This window comes from Ranitomeya variabilis, chromosome 1, assembly GCF_051348905.1.
Source record: "Ranitomeya variabilis isolate aRanVar5 chromosome 1, aRanVar5.hap1, whole genome shotgun sequence".
In the NCBI taxonomy this organism is placed as follows: Eukaryota; Metazoa; Chordata; class Amphibia; order Anura; family Dendrobatidae; genus Ranitomeya; species Ranitomeya variabilis.
This window is the reverse complement of record NC_135232.1, coordinates 139916875-139940725: the sequence shown is the minus strand read 5'-3', so window position 1 is coordinate 139940725 and position 23851 is coordinate 139916875. Positions and strand designations below refer to the sequence as shown.

The following is a 23851-nucleotide window of genomic DNA, read 5'->3' as shown; positions in this document are numbered from 1 at the left end:
TCTCGATTACTAAGCCGTGGGCTTGATGTCACCTGACGATACAAAGGTGGCATCAGTCCCAAAGATATGAACCCCACTTGCGACCACCACAGGGCTAGTGGGAAGAGCAGGGCAAAGTGCCAGAAGTGGCACATCTAATAGATGCACCTTTTCTGGGCAGCTGCTAGCTGCTATTTTTAGGCTGATGGGGGCCAATATCCATGGCCCCTTACAAGACTGAGAATACCAGCCCCCATCTCTCTGCTTTAGCTTGGCTGGTTGTCAAAAATGGTGGGGACCCCACACCATTTTTTTTAATTATTTATTTAAATAATTTTTAAAAACTGCATGTTTACCCCTCTACTCTTGATAACCAGCCTTGCTAAAGCTGACCGCTGTTGCTGGACGCAGTTTTGCGTGGCAGGTTATCAAAAATACAGGGGAACCTGTGCTGATTTTTGTTTTAAATTATTTATTTAGAGCACAGGCGCAGGCTGATAAATATTCCCATCAGCCGCTGCCTGCTCTTGCTGTTATTAGTGGCAGTTGGCGAAGGCTAATGGGAGTCGCTGGTGATCGGAAGGTAAACGTTTTACCTGAGATCACAAATTTCAAAAAACTGACCATCACATCTAAACATAGACTAAGTGTGAACAGGTGCTGAACCTAGAGTCACCAACTCGTATACAGTTAAATAAATAGGGCAGCACACTGCGGCCGCAAAACTTGCAAACATGAAACATGAAAATTGAACTGCATTACTGCATTAGAAATATGAAAAAATGAGAGCGTTTAGCGCATAAATTGGCCAATTCATGTGTACCTGGTAGCCACATTAAGGCATCTCTCGTATACCAGGACCTAGACTTTCCTTTCCTTGCTGAGAATAAACGTCTCCATCTGAATGGGAACCTACTGTGAATCCTCTTCTTAGACTAAAATCTCTCTCTCTCTCTCTGTGGAGGGGTAATGGTCCTGCTGCAATTAAAACACCTGTGGCTAAGAGGTGGAGTGCTCAGTCAGAAGGCTAATGAATACAAATTTCAAAAAACTGACCGTCATATCCAAATATAGACTAAGTGTGAACAGGTGCTGAACCTAGAGTCACCAACTCGTATACCAGGACCTAGACTTTCCTTTCCTCGCTGAGAATAAACATCTTCATCTGAATGGGAACCTACTGTCTAGGTCTAGGTCCTGGTATACGAGAGATGCCTTAATGTGGCTACCAGGTACACATAAATTGGCCAATTTATGCGCTAAACGCTCTCATTTTTTCATATTTCTAATGCAGTAATGCAGTTCAATTTTCATGTTTCATGTTTGCATGTTTTGGCGTCGCAGTGTGCTGCCTTATTTATTTAGCTATATACGAGTTGGTGACTCTAGGTTCAGCAGCTGTTCACACTTAGTCTATGTTTGGATGTGAAAATTGATGCCACTTTAGTGGTGTGTGGCAATCATTTTTTGAAATGTTGAGACTCCAGGTTGGGTCTTCGTCTGGTGGGCTGCCTGTAGTGGAAGGGGTGTCAGAGTGCCATTATACTGTGTGGTGAAAAAAAATTCCAAGGTTTGTTTAAAAAAAAAATTGTGTCACTTTCCGAGACCCGTAGCATCTTCATTTTGGTGTGGATACGATCTTTTGATCACCCGCTATTGCATTTTAATGCAATGTTGCGGCGACAAAAAAACCCCGTAATTCTGGCGTTTTGATTTTTTTTTCGCTACGCCTTTTACCAATGGGATTAATTATTTTTTATATTGATAGATCGAGTGATTCTAAATGCTGCGATACCAAATATGTGTATTTGTTTTACTTTTCACTTGCTTCAATAGTCTTCATGGGAGAATAGAGGCTGCTATAATCCGATCACCTCTGCTACACACAGGCGATGATCCACTGTGCCAACCCATCGGCGACCAGCGGTCATGTGACACAGGCACCGATGGGCTGGATTAGTGACTCGATTCTGGCACGATCACATTAAATGCCACTGTCAGAGATTGACAGTGGCATTTAACAGGTTAACAGCAGTTGATGGATCGCGATTCCACCCACTTCTGTTAGGGGCACATGTCAGCTGTTCAAAATAGATGGCATGTGCCGGGAAAGATGTGGGCTCAGTGCCGGAGCCCACATCCAAGGGAGAGACACAACATGCGCTGTACATGTATGGTGCATATCATGAAGGGGTTCAGCTAGAATTGCTGGTCCAAGCCCTTTCCCATGCATCCATGCTGCGCAATTATGCTATTTGTACTTTGGGTCAATTGTTGCCACTTTTCCTGGTGTCTGCCCCTAATTTGAGCGGTTTTGGTAACTTTTTACCCCCCCGAAGGTATTTTCTATGCATTTGGTTTCACCTCCCATTGAATTAAATGGGGTTCTGATATGTTGCCAAACTATTCTGCAAATATTGGGAAATTCGCCAGTCCGAACCTTGAAAGGTTCCCTCATCTCTAGTGGTTATTCCCTGCTTACTGCTCTGTCTCTTCTGGTACATGCATACAGGGAAAGACATATGTAATGGAGATAGTACATAATCACTAGCAAGAGAAGCTGGCAAGGAAAGAATGATCAGTAAGCCAAGTTAAACCAGAATGTACAAAATGACAAATTGGGCAAACAGGGGGATAGTCACAACGTAGGTCAAGGTCTATGAGGAGTAAGACTAACAAAAGTTCACCAAGAACCAGACTGGCAAAGTTATAACTGGCAGCAAAGAAGTGACTGCTGGAAGTTTAAACAGAGAGGAGCCCTACCCCGGCTCCAGCAGAAAACTAATTGCAGTTAATTAATTAGCTGACAGAACAAAACAGAAGAAACTGGCTAAAAGGAAACAAGTCCTAGCAGTCCTAAGGTTTAACTGAACCACACTTGCGCTACCCAGCTGCGCTGCCTAGTAATCAAGACAGACGTGGTAGGAGCATGTTTATACGCAAATGTTACAGTAACCTCCCATTTAAGATGGGACTCTGGACCCTTAAAACCAGGCTTTTCAGGAAATAAGGTTAGAAATTTCCTGATCAGTTTGTTGACAAGGTACTAGCCAAAACCCACAATCTTTCCTCTGGCCCATAATCTCTTCAGTGCACGAGATACTGCAAGGACCCTCTCACCGCAAAAGAGTCCAGAATTTTTTGTACCTCATACTCCAAGTTCCACTTTGGTCATAATGGGAGGAGGAGGATCTCTGACTGAGTGAATAAGAGAATGACTTGCCTTTAACAGGGACTTATGAAATACATTAGGCATCTTGAATGAAGGGGGAAGCTTTAAACGAAAGCCTACAGAGTTAATGACCTCAGTGAATTTATATGGACAAATTAACCTAGAAGTCAAGTTAACACATAGCACAAGGGACTTTGAGCTTGATATTTTTTGTGGATAGCCACACTGTTGTGAACTATATTTGTTGGCTCCCTCTTGTGGTCACTAGCGGTATGGCACTTGGATTATCTTTCCCCAGGTTGGTACCCACCTGGTTCGTTAGGCCTTGGGTGTTCCTATTTAGACTTCCTGGAAACTCAGTGCCTGGAATCGATGTAATCAGTCTATGTCTGTTTTCCTCCTGACTCCTGGTCCCTGAGTTTTGCAAGATAAGCTAAGTCCTGCTTTCTTATTTTTGTCCTTTTGCATTGCTCTTATTTTGTTCCAGCTTGTTCAAAATGTGATTTCTGTTTTTGCTGGAAGCTCTAGGGGGCTGATATTCTCCCCCCACACCGTTAGTCGGTGCGGGGGTTCTTGGATATTCAGCGTGGATATTTTTATAGGGTTTTTGCTGACCGCATAAGTCCTCTTCCTATTTTCTGCTATTAATTAGTGGGCCTCTCTTTGCTAAATCTAGTTCATTCTTACGTTTGTCTTTTCTTCTTACCTCACCGTTATTATTTGTTGGGGGCTTGTATTATAACTTTGGGGTCTTTTCTCTGGAGGCAAGTGAGGTCTTATTTTCTCTGAAAGGGTTAGTTAGTTCTCCGGCTGGTGCGAGACGTCTAGAATCAACGTAGGTACGTTCCCCGGCTACTTCTAGTTGTTGTGCCAGGATCAGATATGCGGTCAGCCAAGTTACTACTTCACTATGAGCTGGTTTTTGTGTTTGCGGACTTAGCTGGAACTCCTGAGATCCTCTACCACTAGGATCATAACACCACACCTTGTCCACAACATTAAAACTTGGTCCATGCCTGTGTCTTTTATTAGCAGAAGAGGTCTTTCTCGGTTGTGTTCTTCTTAGGTTTCTACAACTCTCCCAGCAGTCCTAAGGTTTAACTGGACAATGCTTGTGCTGCTCAGCGGTAAATTTGCAACCTAGTAATCATGGCAGATGTGGCAGGAGCATGTTCATACACGAATGGTGCAACATGTCACTCAAGGTTAGCAGGCATGTGAAAGATGCCAGGGACCTGCTTGTCCAACATGTCTTCCGTGCTGATTGGTCTCTGTCGGCTATTGATCTATGTTTTTCTCAGAGTTTAACATATAATGCTGAAATCATACAGCCAGTTCATGGTACGTGCTGCCCGTAGATTGTGCAGTATGTATCCGCTGTCAGGTTTGCTGTAAAAGGAAACCTGTCAACATAAAGGTTCAGTCTAACCTGCAGCCATCATGCTATTAAACCGGGGGAACTGAGTAGATTGATATATAGTTTTGTGAGTAAACATTTAGTATAAATTGTGTTTTAATCCTCTGCTCTTTCTGGAATTTTTTGTCCGGTGGGCGGTCCTATCAGTGACTGACAGCTATCTCTGTGTGCACTCTTATACAAAGTCACCTGCCAGTCACTGATAGTACCGCTCACTGTGCCGAAAATCCCAGAAAGAGCAAAAGTTTAAATGATTAAAACACAGGTTATATTGATTCTTTTCTCACAAAACTATATATCAATCTCCTCTGCCCCCTGCTCTATAACATGGGTCTGCAAATTGGACTGCATTTTCATGATAACAGGTTCCCTTTAATGAAATGACTTTGCATTGCAGATTAAGTGTAGGGTTTGCTTTTATTGAGTAACACTAAGGGTTACTGGTTTTGCATGAGCATAAATGGCTTCATATTTACAATATTGTTTGTGATGTTTTGCTCAACGCTTTCTTTTCCCTGATGAAAAGGGCATTTCAGGTGTCAAGATATTACCCTTATTATTTTGTATGTCAAGCTGTTTCCTAGATATACTCTGTCAGAGGGAGATTTTTTTCTCCCACGGCTTCATAATATTTCATGCTGCTTATATTTATTATGTTTCTTCATACTGTGAATATTAATATTCAATTATTTACATGTTATAAGCAAAGCATTTAAACTTGGCCTTAGTTGAAGAGAAAGTATAGAAAATTTAGATTATTTAAAAAAGTACAATAAATTCAAATACAAAAAAAAACAAGAAAAGCAATTATATTTATTAGGAGCATTGAGAATTATTATTATATTTATTTTTATTAAAGGGCCACTGTCACCCCCTCCAGCCGTTATAAACTAAAAGAGCCACCTTGTGCAGCAGTAATGCTGCATTCTAACAAGGTGGCTCTTTTAGTTTTTGGTGCATGTATTCCCAAAATATAGCGTTTTATAACTTCTCCAAAATACCTGTCTTTCGCCAGGGAGGCAGGTCCTCACCCCCCTGCTTGAAACGCCACCCTGCCGTCACTCAAATCTTCAGGGGCGCCGGGTGCCGCCCCCTCCGCGCTGTTTTCGCATGAAATCCGGCCCCTGCGCTGTGTAGTACTGTCTGGTGCAGGTGCAGTGAGCTTTGGCCGTCTGACGTCACAGCCAGGCTTGCAGACGGCGCCTGTGCGGCCAGTGCGGCCACCCACCTTGGTAATCCCAGCCCCGCAGTGTGTTATTACACCAGTAATTAAAGAGTCCTGTGCATACAATATATATATTCCCACAAGGTTCAGTCCTTGGGCCCCTGCTCTTCTCCATTTACACCTTTGGCCTGGGACAGCTCATAGAATCTCATGGCTTTCAGTATCACCTGTATGCTGATGACACACAGATCTACATCTCTGGACCAGATATCCCCTCCCTACTAACCAGAATCCCTCAATGTCTGTCCACTATTTCATCCTTCTCCGCTAGATTTCTGAAACTTAACATGGACAAAACAGAATTCATCATCTTTCCCCCATCTCACGCGACGCCCCCAACGAACCTAACCATTGCAGTAAATGGCTGCCCACTCTCCCCAGTCCCACAAGCTCGCTGCCTCGGGGTAATCCTTGACGCTGATCTCTCCTTCAAACCACATATCCAAGCCCTTTCCACTTCCTGCCGACTTCAACTCAAAAATATTTCATGAATCCGTTCATTCCTCAACCAAGAATCTGCAAAAACCCTAGTCCATGCCCTCATCATCTCTCGCCTTGACTACTGCAACCTCCTGCTCTGTGGCCTCCCCTCGAACACTCTCGCACCCCTCCAATCTATTCTAAACTCTGCTGCCCGACTAATCCACCTGTCCCCCCGCTATTCCCCTGCCTCTCCCCTCTGTCAATCCCTTCACTGGCTCCCCATTGCCCAGAGACACCAGTACAAAACCCTAACCATGACATACAAAGCCATCCACAACCTGTCTCCTCCATACATCTGTGACCTCGTCTCCCGGTACTTACCTACACGCAACCTCCGATCCTCACAAGATCTCCTTCTCTACTCCCCTCTTATCTCCTCTTCCCACAATCGCATACAAGATTTCTCTCGCGTATCACCCCTACTCTGGAACCCTCTACCACAACACATCAGACTCTCGCCTACCATTGAAATCTTCAAAAAGAACCTGAAGACCCACCTCTTCCGACAAGCCTACAACCTGCAGTAACCACCGATCAACCAAACCGCTGCATGACCAGCTCTATCCTCACCTACTGTATTCTCACCCATCCCTTGTAGATTGTGAGCCTTTGTGGGCAGGGTCCTCTCTCCTCCTGTACCAGTTATGACTTGTATTGTTTAAGATTATTGTACTTGTTTATATTATGTATACCCCTCCTCACATGTAAAGCGCCATGGAATAAATGGCGCTATAACAATAAATAATAATAATAATAATAATTATATATATATATATATATATATATATATATATATATATATATATACTGTATATATAAAACAAGCAAGCACAATAAACAAACTTAACAGTGACAGAGGTAGAGAAAGGAAGAGTAGGCTGCCCTAAAAGGTTTAAAATGTACAAAGAACCTCTGATATGTGAAAGGATTAATACAATTGCATTTATTAGACTTGAAAAATGATGTAAATACACCAAAGAAAAAGCACTAAGCGAAAAAGTAATAAAATATATAAATTTTATTATAACACCAATAAAATCATTTATATAATCAATTTATATATTTTATTACTTTTTTGCTTAGTGCTTTTTCTTTCGTGTATTTATGACTACTTGCCTGGCGTAATAATGATTTAGGTGCCGTTTATAGGTGTAAATAATTGAAAAATGATGTGTAATGTGGTTTATGATTAAGCTGTATACATACAGTGGCATATAAAAGTTTGGGCACCCCTGGTCAAAATTGCTATTATTGTGAACAGTTAAGCAAGTTGAAGATGAAATGATCTCTAAAAGGCCTAAAGTTAAAGATGACACATTTCTTTTGTATCTTAGTTTTGGCCCCATTGGAAATTTGTGGGCTCAGATAACTTTAAACAAGTCTTCAGACCTTAATTAGCCTGTTAGGGTTATGGCTTGTTTATTATCATCAATTAGGAAAGGCCACGTGATGCAAATTTCCCAGCTTTATAAAAGCCCAGCCTCCTCTAACCTTGTGTCAAAAAACAACAGTCATGGGTTATTTTATGCAGCTGTGTAGCACTCTGAAAAATGGTGGGGGCCCACAAAGCAGGAGAAGGCTATAAAAAGATAGCAAAGCTATGGATAAGTCATCAGAAGAAATCCTCTCCTGTATCTTCACTGTAAGATTCAGTGTCAGAAGTATGCAAAAGGACAGGATACACGTCCTGTGAACTGAAGAGGTTAAAATAGAATTCTTTGGCCACAATGATCAAAGGTATGTGTGGAAAAAAGGGCACAGAATTTTATGAAAAGAACATCTTGCCAACCATTAAGCATGGGAGTGGATCAATCATGCTTTGGGGTTGTGTTGCAGCCAATGCCACAGGGAACATTTCACAGGTAGAGGGAAGAATGGATTCAATGAAATTTCAAAAAAGTCTTGATGCAAACATAACACCATCAGTAGAGATGAAATTGGAAAGAGGATGGCTTCTACAAATGGATAATGATCCTAAACACACGTCAAAGTCCATAACAGACTACCTCAAAAGGTGCAAGCTGAAAGTTTTTCAATAACCATCGCAGTCCTCTGATCTGAACATCATTGAAAATATGTGGCTAGACCTCAAAATAGCAGCACCAAAGGTAGAGAGGTGTATAGAGAGTGGTAGGAATGTATAAACCAAGTGGGAATAGGACAGCATATACCCAAAAACAGTATGCAATAATCTCCAGCAGCCACAATAATCTCCAGCTCAGCACAGCGCTCCAAGGAACTAGGAAGTGAAACTTTCACTGGTATGGAAGAGAGGGTCTGGCCAGATTTTATAGTGTGAGGAAATGACCAGGTCAAGTACAGTTGTGAGATGGAGGTGCAAGTTTCTAACCAGCATAGAAAAGGTCATTAACCTCTTCAGCGCCGTAAGAAACAAAATCCATTTAACATGAAACACAAATACACAGGCTAAATGGAAGATCTGTGGTTCACAATACATAGTGATCTTCTAACTCCAGATCTCCCAGGAGGATGTGACCCACTTGTGACAATATCCAAATAAAACATTATGGGGGGTCCTCTAGGTAAGGCCACATTCTCACATCCCTGTTCAGTGTCTGAATGTTATCCTATTTTTTTTCATCGGAGACCATGCAGACCCATTAAGGACCCGCTCTGAGTCTCACACAGGCTCGGACTGGCCCACAGGGTATCAGGTGAGTTCCCTGGTTGCCGTATCACATGAATACTGAATGCAGTATTTACATAATTTAACAAACTATCCAGGTTTATATATATATATATATATATATATATATATATATATATATACAGTGTATATATATATATATATATATATATATATATATATATATAGTATTTTTTGAATTATAAAACACACTTTTTTTTCCTCAAAATTAAGGGGGAAAGTGGGGGTGCGCCTTATAATTTGAATATACCTTACCGGCTACTGTGGAGTGGGGTCCAAAGGTTACTGCTGCCGAAGGCAAGAGTAGGGTGATGTTGCAAGCTGCAGCCTGGGAAATCTCCATCTGTGCATGCGTTGACCCCAGCCATCATTTTCCCGGAGTCCTCCACAATGTAAATCATGGAAGTGCGGGGACTCCGTCTTTCAAAAAATGTTGGCTGAGCCCCTACACCAACGAGCGCCCTCAGCGTCATACCATTGAACACTTGCAACATTGCACCTCCGCTCTGAACCACCTCCTCCTTCCAGCCTGGGGTCCACAGCATCGCCCCACTCCTGCTACCGCTAGCAGCGATCCTGGGAACCTGTTCCACTGCAATCGCTACTCCCAGTAAACAACAAGACACATGGAGTATAAGAAGCACCACCATTTTAGTAAGAAACATTTTTCCAATTTTTCTCCCCAAAATTGGTGTGTGTCTTATAATTCGGTGCATCACTGCAAAATACGGTAATATATAAGCATAGTCACATTTGCATGCAAGGGTCAGGTAATACTGTATACAGCTCAACTGGAGGTCCCCAACATGTTTCTGGTTGGCTCCTGGCACCCCAGTCATCAACTGATCTCATGGATATGACACCAGAATATGTGATTTTCACGGATGTGTGAATAAATTGATGAAAACTATGGATTAATTTCCCTTTTAAAAAAAAAATCAGGCAGCCCATGGACATTTCACATGGATGTGTGAACATAACCTAAGGCATATTTTTTGCCATATTTATCCATAGGTTATAAGACTTAAATTTAAAAAAAAAAAACAAGAAAAGAAAAATACTAGTACATAATACGAAAAGCCACCAGAAACACATGTACAAAAATAAAACATTTTAAAGGCTTTTGCAAGAAAAAAACAGTACTAATGAACTGGGGTCACTTGTGACTCATCCAAATTATGGAATGTTATTAAAAACTTTAGTTCACTTTGCTATGGACTCTGTGTAATCAGTGCTTAATCACTGTGCTACCTCGGGATTTGTATCTCCTTATTCCTCCTTGCAGTGTGAGAGCCCTGCAGGATTTGTTCTGCAGTGAAATACTTGATGACTTTCTTTTAAATGCTGTGATCACTGGTATCGTTATTATTCCAGGCAGCTCTGCTAAAAGCAATTTCTTCATTTCTTCTTATGTATGTTTACTGTTAACCGCAGAATAAGAATTTTTCCTAATCACTTCTGATTTCCAACAAAAGGACCTTCAGGCATGCTGTATGAGACTTGACATTTGCATCATCCGCCGGTTCTTCTGACATTGTTACACCAGTGAGATGAAGGTCTTTGGTATTAAATAATGATTCAGTGTTAATCAGTAATATAAATAGGTTGAACTCTTCTGGAATTCATGGTCATTGTAATTCTTCACACATTGCTCCAACTCTATTGTCAATAATTTTACCATTGAAATGAAGTAGCATTGTCTCAAGGGTGAAACAGTAGAAACCTTTTACGAGGAACAGTACAAAATTAATAAGAAAAGTTTATCATGACTAATTGGAAGCTTTATTTGGAATTATAGAAATTAATTAAGGTTTTTTTTTCCAAGATTTGGGGTACTCTAATTTCTTTATGAAAAACAATGTATTATTTATGCAGATGTAACAATTAGAGTAATTATGTCATATCGTTTGAAAAAGACATACAATTTTTGGAATATATTTTGTACCTAATATCTCTGGAAGAATTTTCACTACCATGTATTACATGATCGTACTTTGTTTTCAGTGGGCATAATATAATATAATAACGGAACAACCATAATCATACAGTTTCACTGGGCATAGGGTAATATTGCACATCGCTGCAGAAAAATATGGAAATGCCACCACCCTGTCCAGATCACAGGAAGTTACAGTACCTATCCCTATTATTTGGAGGGAAATAACTGTGATCTGTACTATTTAGCTCATTTGTTAACGGGGTTTTTTCTCTCTAGAATGCTGTAGATAAGCCCCTGATGCCGGTGGGCTTAGCTCACCTTCGATTTTGGGAGTGACAGGTTCCCTTTAAAGAGCCTTATAGGGATTGAATACAGTACTAGAAGACCTCGGGGTATCATACTTGTCTTTTCAAGGCAACTGGAGTACTTGAGATTTGAGGCAAATCGATTCACCACAAATTGAAATTTTTGTTAAATAAATTGTTGAAGTTTGCGAAACTGAATTTCAAAATATTCGCTCATCATACTGTGCTCAATACACCATCTTTGAAAAGTAAGATTTTAATAGATATCTCGCTGAACTCAACAATTAACAAATATTTGACAGGACTGAGTTTCATAGTCAACGTCTTTTAACTCATGACATGAAAGTAAGGTTAATAACATAACTTTCATTACAAAATCTTCAGTTTTACTCAAATTATTTGTTGCAAAAATTAATACACTACATATCAAACTACTACATCTAGTATTTTGTATGACCTCCATGATTTTTCAGGACTGAACCAAGTCTAAGTATGGAATGAAAAAGTTGGCGACATATTGCAACATCTATCTTTTTCCATTCTTCTAGAATGACCTCTTTGAAGCCTGGTTACTGTATGGATGATTGATGCTCAACTTGTCTCTTCAGAATTCCCCAAAGGTGTTGAACTGGAGTCAGATCAGGAGCCACTAAATCACTTTTACTCTGTTCTTCTTCAGAAATGCTACCGATGTGTGTTTTAGATCATTTCATGTTGGAAAAGAGCATGTCTATCAAAAAACTTAGTGCAGCAGATGAAAGACACATCATGTTTTCCTTTGAAATCAAAGTATGTCCAGCAATGTCATCAGCTCATAACTGGTAGCAATCAGTGGGCCCAGCTACCACGATAAGCCATTTGGAGAAGTCTGGCAAGAAGTGATCGTCATGAAAGAATTGCGTCCAAAAACCAAACCTTCAAGATGGAAACAAAGCCAAGCAACTCAACTGCACACAAAAACATATGAACTGGGATACAAAAAAATATCAGCAAGTGTTCAGGACTGCCGAGTCAAAAAGAAAAATATTTGACTCCAAGGCCACGTTCACAAGCTGAGTATTTGGTGAGTTTTTTATCTCAGTATGTGTACGCCAAAATCAAGGGTGGAAGAATCAGAGGAAAAGTATTAATGGAAACTCGTCACCACTTCTGTATTTATCACCCACTCCTCGTTTTGGTTTACAAATACCGAGGTAAACAACTCACCAAATATTCAACATGTACACGTGGCCTAACAGAAGGCAATTTGTCGCCAAAAGGTTGGAAAGCAGTACAACAATGAGTGTCTGCAAGAAATAGTGAATCTTGGTGGAGGTTCCTTCCAAGCTTGGAGCTACATTTCAGCAAACAGATTTGGGAATTTGGTCAGGAGTAATGGTGTCCTCAATGCTGAAAAATTCAGGCACATACTTATCCATCATCCGATAATGTCAGGGTGACATCTGATTGGCTTCAGATTTATTCTGCATGAGGAAAATGATCACAAATATAAAGCCAATGAACGTAATTAAGAACTATCTTCAGCATAGAGAACAACATGGAAGTGATGATATGGTCCTATAATGCTCTAATCTCAACATCATTGAGTCTGACTGGGATTACATGATGAGACAAAAGGATTTGCTAACGCTTACATCCACAGAAGTCGTTATTTATCTAAAAACCGTGTATAAGTGTACCTAGAAGAATTGATACTCTTATGCTATTTTGAAGGCAACAGGCAGTTACACCAAATATTGATTCGATTTAGATTTTTCCTTTGTTCATTCACTTTACATATTGTTAATTTATAAAAAATAAACTACAGTATTAATGCTTCTATATTTGACAGTATTTTTACTTTGCATCATGTTCCCCAACCCTGCCTAAAACTTTTGCACAGTGCTGTATATATATATATATATATATATATATATATATATATATATGTATATATATATATATATATATATATATATATATATATATATATATATTACTGCAGTGCTGAAATTGAGAAATGTAACCTACTTAGTTATATTATTTTTCAGTGAATTTTGGACTGCTACATTTGTGTTAACACTTAATTCATTGGAACCTATTCAGAATGTTTAATTTCTCCTATCCTGTAATATACATTAGATACATATCAGCTGCAGATAACATTTGATACAATAGCTTGCATTTCTGTGTCTGCAGATCTTTCTCCTTGTGGTCTGGAATTTTGAGCTGTACATGATCCCATTGGCTTTTTTGCTGTTATTGGCTTGGAACTATTTCTTAATCATATCAGGAAAAGATAACAGGACACAGGATATGGTGAGTGATACTTATCACATCTTCTTCAGAAAATGTAATCATGGTCCATGTTTGTCTTGAATTGAACAAGAAATATATGTAGAAATTGCAAAACAATTGTGATTCAAAGTAAAGCCTTCAGTCTGTGGCATTTATCTATAATTGTGGTTTTACAATTTTATTTATAATGCTTATTTTATTTATAATGCTTAGTGGAGAGCGGACCTTACACACAAGACTAGTAAACATCTAACAGCTCCGATCACTCCATAACCATGTTTGACTCATCTAGTTATTTCAGAAGTGTTGATGATCATTATTTAGATACATCTGGTTCTGCTCACCTCTCTTAGGAGCAAAAAGGAATCTGATTTGGATAACATTCATACTACAACCCCTGGCAAAAATTATGGAATCACTGGCCTTGGAGGATGTTCATTCAGTTGTTTAATTTTGTAGAAAAAAAAGCAGATCACAGACATCGCAGAAAACTAAAGTCATTTCAAATGGCAACTTTCTGGCTTTAAGAAACACTAAAAGAAATCAAGAACAAAAATGTGGTAGTCAGTAATGATTACTTTTTTTAACCAAGCATAGGGGAAAAATTATGGAATCACTCAATTCTGAGGAAAAAATTATGGAATCACCCTGTAAATTTTCATTCCCAAAACTAACACCTGCATCAGATTAGATTTGCTCGTTAGTCTGCATCTAAAAAGGAGTGATCACACCTTGGAGAGCTGTTGCACCAAGTGGACTAACATGAATCATGGCTCCAACACCAGAGATGTCAATTGAAACAAAGGAGAGGATTAACAAACTCTTAAAAGAGGGTAAATCATCACGCAATGTTGCAAAAGATGTAGTTTGTTCACAGTCAGCTGTGTCTAAAATCTGGACCAAATACAAACAACATGGGAAGGTTGTTAAAGGGAATCTGTCACCCCCCAGGCGTTTTTAACTAAAAGAGCTACCTTGTGCAGCAGTAATGCTGCATTCTGACAAGGTGGCTCTCTTAGTTCTGGGTGCTGTAACTGCCGAAATAGTCAGTTTTGTAATTTGCCCTAAATACCTTTTCATCAGTCAAGGAGGCAGGCCTTTCCCCAATGCTGCAGACGCCACACAGCCATCACTCAAATCTTCTTGGCGCCGGGCGCCACCTCCTCACCACTGTTTTGAAATGAGCCGGCGCCTGCGCTCTTTTCTCCTGCCTGGTGCAGGCGCAGTGAGCGCTGCCCGTCTGTCCTCATATGCAGTCCAGCTGACTGCGCCTGTGCGGCCGCCCTGCCTGTGAATCCCAGCCCCGCAGTGTCTTATTTATTCATGCTATGGGGCTGGGATTCACAGGCAGGGCGTCCGCCCAGGTGCAGTCAGCTGGACTGCATATGAGGACAGACGGGCAGCGCTCACTGCGCCTGCCCAAGGCAGGAGAAAAGAGCGCAGGCGCCGGCTCATTTCAAAACAGCGGGGAGGAGGTGGCGCCCGGCGCCAAGAAGATTTCAGTGACGGCTGTGTGGCGTCTGCAGCAGGGGGGAAAGGCCTGCCTCCTTGACTGAAGAAAAGGTATTTAGGACAAATTACAAAACTAATTATTTCGGCAGTTACAGCACCCAGAACTAAAAGAGCCACCTTGTCAGAATGCAGCATTACTGCTGCACAAGGTGGCTCTTTTAGTTAAAAATGCCTGGGGGGGAGCTATTAGGAGCAGTGCCTAGTGAAAAGACTATAAACATAGGGATGAATGACCTCGGGGAGATCAAAACATCCAACACCGCGGAGACACCATCACGTATTTCTCAACGCAGTGATCCAGAACACTGCCCCCATCCCTAAAGGGAAATATGCAAATGCATGTAGAAAAGCCGCAGAGACACCATCACATGTTTCTCAACACAAGCAATGAATAGCCAGGTCTTTCACCGGGAAGGAACAACCACGGGAAGGGCAGCATCCAAGAAAGGAAAACCACCTGTGCCAAAACATGGTATCCATCCACAGACAGTCTGTGACAAAACTGTAAGAAATCGCCTAAAGGAAATAGGATTTACATACAGAAAAGCTAAACGAAAGCCATCATTAACACCTAAACAGGAAAAAACAAGGTTACTTATGGGCCAAGGAAAAGCAATCATGGACTGTGGATGACTGGATGAAAGTCATAGTCAGTGATGAATCACGAATCTGCATTGGGCAAGATGATGATGCTGGAACTTTTGTTTGGTGCTGTTCCAATGAGATTTATAAAGATGACTGCCTGAAGAGAGCATGCAAATTTCCATTTCCACAGTCATTGATGATATGGGACTGCATGTCAGGTAAAGGCACTGGGGAGATGGCTGTCATTACATCTTCAATAAATGCACAAGTTTATGTTGATATTTTGGACACTTTTCTTATCCTATCAATGGAAAGGATGTTTGGGGATGATTAAATCATTTTTCAAGATGATAATGCATCCTGCCATACCTGCCATAGAGCAAAAACTGTGAAAACATTCCTTGAAAAAAGACACATAAGGTCAATGTCATGGCCTGCAAATAGTCTGGATCTCAATCCAATTGAAAATCTTTGGTCGAAGTTGAAGAAAATGGTCCATGACAAGGCTCTAACCTGCAAGGCTGATCTGGCAACAGCAATCAGAGAAAGTTGGAGCCAGATTGATGAAGAGTACTGTTTGACACTCATTATGTCCATGCCTCAGAGACTGCAAGCTGTTATAAAAGCCAGAGGTGGTGCAACAAAATACTAGTGATTTTTTTTTGTCTGTTTGTTTTTCATGATTCCATAATTTTTTCCTCAGAATTGAGTGATTCCATAATTTTCCCCTATGCTTGGTTAACCCCTTCCCGACCTTTGACGCCACATAGGCGTCATGAAAACACGTGCCAATCCGACCCATGATGCCTATGTGGCGTCATGGAAAGATCGCGTCCCTGCAGATCGGGTGAAAGGGTTAACTCCATTTTCACCCGATCTGCAGAGACAGGGGGAGTGGTACTTCAGCCCAGGGGGGGTGGCTTCACCCCCCCGTGGCTATGATCGCTCTGATTGGCTGTTGAAAGTGAAACAGCCAATCAGAGCGATTTGTAATATTTCACCTATGAAAATGGTGAAATATTACAATCCAGCCATGGCCGATGCTGCAATAGCATCTGCCATGGCTGGAGACCCCGATCTGCCCCCCCCACCGCCACCGATCGCCCCCCCAGTCGTCCTTTCTGCCCCGATCTCCTGTCCGCTCCCCTCCTCCCTCCTGTCCGCTCCCCCGGTCCTCTTGTCCGCTCCCCCGGTCCTCCGATCCCCCCCCCCGTGTTCCGATCCCACCCCCCCATACTTACCTAGCTTCGATGTCCCTCCCGGTGTCCGGCCGTCTTCTCCATGGGCGCCGCCATCTTGGAAAATGGCGGGCGCATGCGCAGTGCGCCCGCCGAATCTGCCAGCCGGCAGATTCATTACAAGTACATTTTGATCGCTGTGGTAGGTTCTATCGCAGCGATCAAAATAAAAAAATAATAAATAAACCCCCCCCCCCTTTATCACCCCCATAGGTAGGGACAATAATAAAAAAAAGAAAATATATTTTTTTCTTTTTCCACTAGGGTTAGGGTTAGAACTAGGGTTAGAACTAGGGGTAGGGTTAGGGGTAGGGTTAGGGTTACGGGTAGGGTTAGGGTTACGGGAAGGGTTAGGGTTAGGGGTAGGGTTATGGCATGTGCACACAGTGCGGATTTGGCTGCGGATCCGCAGCGGATTGGCAGCGGATCCGCAGCGGATTGGCCGCGGATCCGCAGCGGATTGGCCGCGGATCCGCAGCGGATTGGCAGCGGATCCGCAGCGGATTGGCAGCGGATCCGCAGCGGATTGGCCGCGGATCCGCAGCGGATTGGTCGCGGATCCGCAGCGGATTGGCCGCGGATCCGCAGCAGATTGGCCGCGGATCCGCAGCGGAATGGGCCGCAGATCCGCAGCGGATCGGCCACGGATCCGCAGCGGATCGGCCGCGGATCCGCAGCGGATTGGCCGCTGCGAATTCGAAACAGTTTTCCATCAGGTTTACAGTACCATGTACACCTATGGAAAACCAAATCCGCTGTGCCCATGGAGCGGAAAATTCCGTGCAGAAACGCTGCGTTGTATTTTCCGCAGCATGTCAGTTCTTTGTGCGGATTCCGCAGCGTTTTACACCTGTTCCTCAATAGGAATCCGCAGGTGAAATCCGCACAAAAAAACACTGGAAATCTGCTGTAAATCCGCAGGTAAAACGCAGTGCCTTTTACCTGCAGATTTTTCAAAAATCGTGCGGAAAAATCTCACACAAATCCGCAACGTGGGCACATAGCCTTAGGGTTAGGGTTGGAATTAGGGCTAGGGTTTGAAATAGGGTTAAGATTAGGCTTGTGGTTAGGGTTACGGATAGGGTTAGGGGTGTGTTGGGGTTACAGTTGTGGTTAGGGTTGGGATTAGGGTTACGGTTGGGATTAGGGTTAGGATTAGGGTTAGGGTTGGAATTAGGGTTACGGGTGTGTTGCGGTTAGGGTTGTGGTTAGGAGTGTGTTGGGGTTAGGGTTGTGATTAGGGTTATGTCTACAGTTGGGATTAGGATTAGGGGTGTGTTGGGGTTAGTGTTGAAGTTAGAATTGAGGGGTTTCCACTGTTTAGGCACATCAGGGGTCTCCAAACGCAACATGGCGCCACCATTGATTCCAGCCAATCTTGCGTTCAAAAAGTCAAATGGTGCTCCCTCCCTTCCAAGCCCCGACGTGCACCCAAACAGTGGTTTACCCCCACATTTGGGGTACCAGCGTACTCAGGACAAACTGGGCAACAACTGTTGGGGTCCAATTTCTCCTGTTACCCTTGCAAAAATAAAAAATTACTTGCTAAAACATAATTTTTGAGGAAAGAACAATTATTTTTTATTTTCACGGCTCTGCGTTATAAACTTCTGTGAAGCACTTGGGGGTTGAAAGTGCTCACCACACATCTAGATAAGTTCCTTCGGGGGTCTAGTTTCCAAAATGGGGTCACTTGTGGGGTGTTTCTACTGTTTAGGCACATCAGGGGCTCTGCAAATGCAATGTGATGCCCGCAGACCATTCCATCAAAGTCTGCATTTCAAATGTCACTACTTCCCTTCCGAGCCCTGACGTGTGCCCAAACAGTGGTTTACCCCCACATATGGGGTATCAGCGTACTCACAACAAACTGGGCAACAAATATTGGGGTCCATTTTCTCCTGTTACCCTTGTGAAAATAAAAAATTGCTTGCTAAAACATCTTTTTTGAGGAAAGAAAAATGATTTTTTATTTTCACGGCTCTGCGTTGTAAACTTCTGTGAAGCACTTGGGGGTTGAACGTGCTCACCACACATCTAGATAAGTTCCTTGGGGGGTCTAGTTTCCAAAATGGGGTCACTTGTGGGGGGTTTCTACTGTTTAGGCATATTAGGGGCTCTGCAAACGTAACATGATGCCCGCAGACCATTCCATCAAAGTCTGCATTCCAAAACGTCACTACTTCCCTTCCGAGCCCCGGCATGTGCCCAAACAGTGGTTTACCCCCACATATGGGGTATCAGCGTACTCAGGAGAAACTGGACAACAACTTTTGGGGTCCAATTTCTCCTGTTACTCTTGCAAAAATAAAAAATTCTGGGCTAAAAAAATATTTTTGAGGAAAGGAAACACATTTATTATTTTCACGGCTCTGCGTTATAAACTTCTGTGAAGCACTTGGGGGTTCAAAGTGCTCACCACACATCTAGATAAGTTCCCTTGGGGGTCTAATTTCCAAAATGGAGTCACTTGTGGGGAGTTCCTACTGTTTAGGCACATCAGGGGCTCTGCAAACGCAACCTGATGCCCGCAGAGCATTCCATCAAAGTCTGCATTTCAAAACGTCACTACTTCCCTTCCGAACCCCGACGTGTGCCAAAACAGTGGTTTACCCCCACATATGGGGTATCAGCGTACTCAGGAGAAACTGGACAACAAGTTTTGGGGTCCAATTTCTCCTGTTACTCTTGCAAAAATAAAAAATTCTGGGCTAAAAAAATATTTTTGAGGAAAGGAAACACATTTATTATTTTCACGGCTCTGCGTTATAAACTTCTGTGAAGCACTTGGGGGTTCAAAGTGCTCACCACACATCTAGATAAGTTCCCTTGGGGGTCTAGTTTCCAAAATGGAGTCACTTGTGGGGAGTTCCTACTGTTTAGGCACATCAGGGGCTCTGCAAACGCAACCTGACGCCCGCAGAGCATTCCATCAAAGTCTGCATTTCAAAACGTCACTACTTCCCTTCCGAACCCCGACGTGTGCCAAAACAGTGGTTTACCCCCACATATGGGGTATCAGCGTACTCAGGAGAAACTGGACAACAACTTTTGGGGTCCAATTTCTCCTGTTACCCTTGGGAAAATAAAAAATTGTGGGCTAAAAAATCATTTTTGAGAAAAGAAAAATTATTTTTTATTTTCATGGCTCTGCGTTATAAACTTCTGTGAAGCACTTGGGGGTTCAAAGTGCTCACCACACATCTAGATTAGTTCCTTGGGAGGTCTAGTTTCCAAAATGGGGTCACTTGTGCGGGGGCTCCAATGTTTAGGCACACAGGGGCTCTCCAAACGCGACATGGTGTCCGCTAATGATTGGAGCTAATTTTCCATTCAAAAAGCCAAATGGCGTGCCTTCCATTCCGAGCCCTGCCGTGCGCCCAAACAGTGGTTTACCCCCACATATGGGGTATCATCGTACTCAGGACAAACTGGACAACAACATTTGGGGTCCAATTTCTCCTATTACCCTTGGGAAAATAAAAAATTCTGGGCTAAAAATCATTTTTGAGGAAAGAAAAATTATTTTTTATTTTCACGGCTCTGCGTTATAAACTTCTGTGAAGCACCTGGGGGTTATAAGTGCTCACTATGCATCTAGATAAGTTCCTTGGGGAGGTCTAGTTTCCAAAATGGGGTCACTTGTAGGGGAGCTCCAATGTTTAGGCACACAGGGGCTCTCCAAACGCGACATGGTGTCCGCTAACGATTGGAGCTAATTTTCCATTCAAAAAGTCAAATGGCACGCCTCCCCTTCCGAGCCTTGCCGTGCACCCAAACAGTGGTTTACCCCCACATATGAGGTATCGGCGTACTCAGGAGAAATTTCCCAACAAATTTTAGGATCCATTTTATCCTGTTGCCCATGTGAAAATGAAAGAATTGAGGCTAAAAGAAATTTTGCGTGCAAAAAAAGTACTTTTTCATTTTTGCGGATCAATTTGTGAAGCACTTGGGGGTTTAAAGTGCTCACTATGCCTCTAGATGAGTTCCTTGGGGGGTCTAGTTTCCAAAATGGGGTCACTTGTGGAGGAGCTCCAATGTTTAGGCACACAGGGGCTTTCCAAACGCGACATGGTGTCCGCTAACGATGGAGATAATTTTTCATTCAAAAAAAGTCACATGGCGCTCCTTCCCTTCCGAGCCTTACCATGTGCCCAAACAGTGGTTTACCCCCACATGTGAGGTATTGGTGTACTCAGGAGAAATTGCCCAACAAAATTTAGGATCCATTTTATCCTGTTGCCCATGTGAAAATGAAAAAATTGAGGCTAAAATAATTTTTTTGTGAAAAAAAGTACTTTTTCATTTTTACGGATCAATTTGTGAAGCACCTGGGGGTTTAAAGTGCTCACTATGTTTCTAGATAAGTTCCTTGGGGGGTCTAGTTTCCAAAATGGGGTCATTTGTGGGGGAGCTCCAATGTTTAGGCACACGGGGGCTCTCCAAACGCGACATGGTGTCCGCTAAAGATTGGAGCCAATTTTTCATTCAAAAAGTCAAATGGCGCTCCTTCCCTTCCGAGCCCTGCCGTGCGCCCAAACAGTGGTTTACCCCCACATACGAGGTATCAGCGTACTCAGGACAAATTGGACAACAACATCCGTGGTCCAGTTTCTCCTTTTACCCTTGGGAAAATAAAAAAATTGTTGCTAAAAGATCATTTTTGTGACTAAAAAGTTAAATGTTCATTTTTTACTTCCATGTTGCTTCTGCTGCTGTGAAACACCTGAAGGGTTAATAAACTTCTAGAATGTGGTTTTGAGCACCTTGAGGGGTGCAGTTTTTAGAATGGTGTCACTTTTGGGTATTTTCAGCCATATAGAACCCTCAAAATGACTTCAAATGTGAGGTGGTCCCTAAAAAAAATGGTTTTGTAAATTTTGTTGTAAAAATGAGAAATCACTGGTCAAATTTTAACCCTTATAACTTCCTAGCAAAAAAAAAAATTGTTTCCAAAATTGTGCTGATGTAAAGTAGACATGTGGGAAACGTTATTTATTAACTATTTTGTGTCACATAACTCTTTGGTTTAACAGAATAAAAATTCAAAATGTGAAAATTGCGAAATTTTCAAAATTTTCACCAAATTTCCGTTTTTTTCACAAATAAACTCAGAAATTATCGACCTAAATTTACCACTAACATGAAGCCCAATATGTCACGAAAAAACAATCTCAGAATCGCTAGGATCCGTTGAAGCGTTCCTGAGTTATTACCTCATAAAGAGACACTGGTCAAAATTGCAAAAAACGGCAAGGTCATTAAGGCCAAAATAGGCTGGGTCATGAAGGGGTTAAAAAAAAGTTACCAATACTGACTACCACATTTTTTGTTCTTGATTTCTTTTAGTGTTTCTTAAAGCCAGAAAGTTGCTGTGAAGGAAGCCCCTGTTCCTTCCACGTCACCAATCCGTGACGTCACTACACAGGCACAGCTCACCGGCGCCCCCTTTGTCTCTCAGGTCAGTACTGGAACTGCACCTAGAGCAAATGGCCGCCGGAATGACTGCCCTGTTACCCACACTGGGTATTCTAAGATTCGCAATCAGAGTAAAAGGATCAGCCCAAAATTAATTTATGATTTAATTGCCTTAAGGGCGCACTAGGTAATTACAAGAAATATACAATCACAATATATCAAGAGTTACAGTCAGAGTACAATATAACAACAATGATACAAGGCTTAAGGTATAAAGCTGGAGGTCACTTTACCAGGTTAGAGGTCGCTTGTGGAAGCCGGGGGGCGCAGCGTTCCGCAGGTCCAAACTTTAGTTGCCGGGCAGCCCCCAGAAAGCATGTGCTTGCCCCCCTCTGGCTGGCATATGCCCTCTTTCTTAGCTGGTCATCTTCTGTGTGTGTCCCACTCTCCACATGGTCCAGCTCTTAACCCTGCCGTGTCCCTCCCCCTGTAGCTGGGTGGGCTTAGCAATCTCCACCCCTCTGCCTCCCTGCGATCTTTGTTCCAATATCTAATAAATGGGATAACTGCTCTCAGGATGATCGGATCAGCACACGGGCAGTACCAGCGCCTGTGGTTTGTTCTGCCGGTCGTACTGGGATCAAACCTGGACCCATTCGGTCCCTGTGGGAGGCTGATCTCTATATCTCGGGTTTCAGACCTCCCACGGATACAGGAGTCGCACCATTAGATGCACCATTTCTTTAGGACGAGGGGAATATTTTTTATGAGCCGCTACCTCGGACGATGCGTCCATAATTCACGATTCCATGTCAGAGACGGTTCGGCTGGACGACCATACTAGATGTGTATCCAGTGGCCCCTTGACATGCGTGCTTTAATTAAGCCCTTGAGCATTTCCAAGCCCCCTGCTGGTGTGGCTTCCTAACTGAGCTTTGAAGTACCTTCTGCAATCTCCTCTGAGCTCAGCCGATTACCATACTAATAGGCACTATGTTCATTAGAAAAGGTGGGGGCCAGGAGCACTCCTCTCTGCAGACCTGTGACCAGGAGACAAAATGGAGTCACGCCAATCTGTGTTAGTATGCCCGTCCAAGATGGCGGCTGTTCCCTCATCACACCTCTCTGCTTTAGAGGGCGCTAGGGGGCATCACATTCCTGTGTTCCCCCGTGCGCCCTTCCGCACCTTCTCCTTGCCGGGACAACCCATCAGCGTTACCATGGTCTCTGCCCCCTCCTCTGCCTCTCCCCGAGGCTGTCTCTGCCTCCTCTGTCTCTCTGAGGCAGTCTCTGCCTCCTCCTCTGTCTCTCTTTGAGGCTGTCTCTGCCCCTCCTCTCTCTGTCTGAGGCTGTCTCTGCCCCCTCCTCCTCCTTTCTCTGAGGCTGCCTCTGTCTCCTCCTCCCTCTGTCTGAGGCTGTCTCTGCCTCCTCCTCTGTCTCTGAAGCTGTCCCTGCCTCCTCCTCTGTCCCTCTCTGAGGCCGTCTCTGCCTCTCCCTCTCTCTTTCTGAGGCTGTCCCTGCCTCCTCCTCTGTCTCTCTCTGAGGCTGTCTCTGCCTCCTTCTCTCTTTCCCTGAGGCTGTCCCTGCCTCCTCCTCTGTCCCTCTCTGAGGCTGTCTCTGCCTCTCCCTC

At 42.9% G+C, this 23851-nt stretch overlaps 1 protein-coding gene across 6 annotated transcripts in view; it reads left to right on the top strand.

Annotated features, from left to right (window-relative positions):
- Positions 1-23851, top strand: part of MCTP1 (multiple C2 and transmembrane domain containing 1) — a 1325457-nt gene that overhangs the window by 1095907 nt on the left and 205699 nt on the right. For all 6 annotated transcript variants that reach the window (XM_077289252.1, XM_077289242.1, XM_077289260.1 and 3 more), the window contains one exon: positions 13367-13486. In XM_077289252.1, the coding sequence (XP_077145367.1) occupies positions 13367-13486 (120 nt within the window). The remainder of the gene's footprint in view (positions 1-13366; positions 13487-23851) is intronic.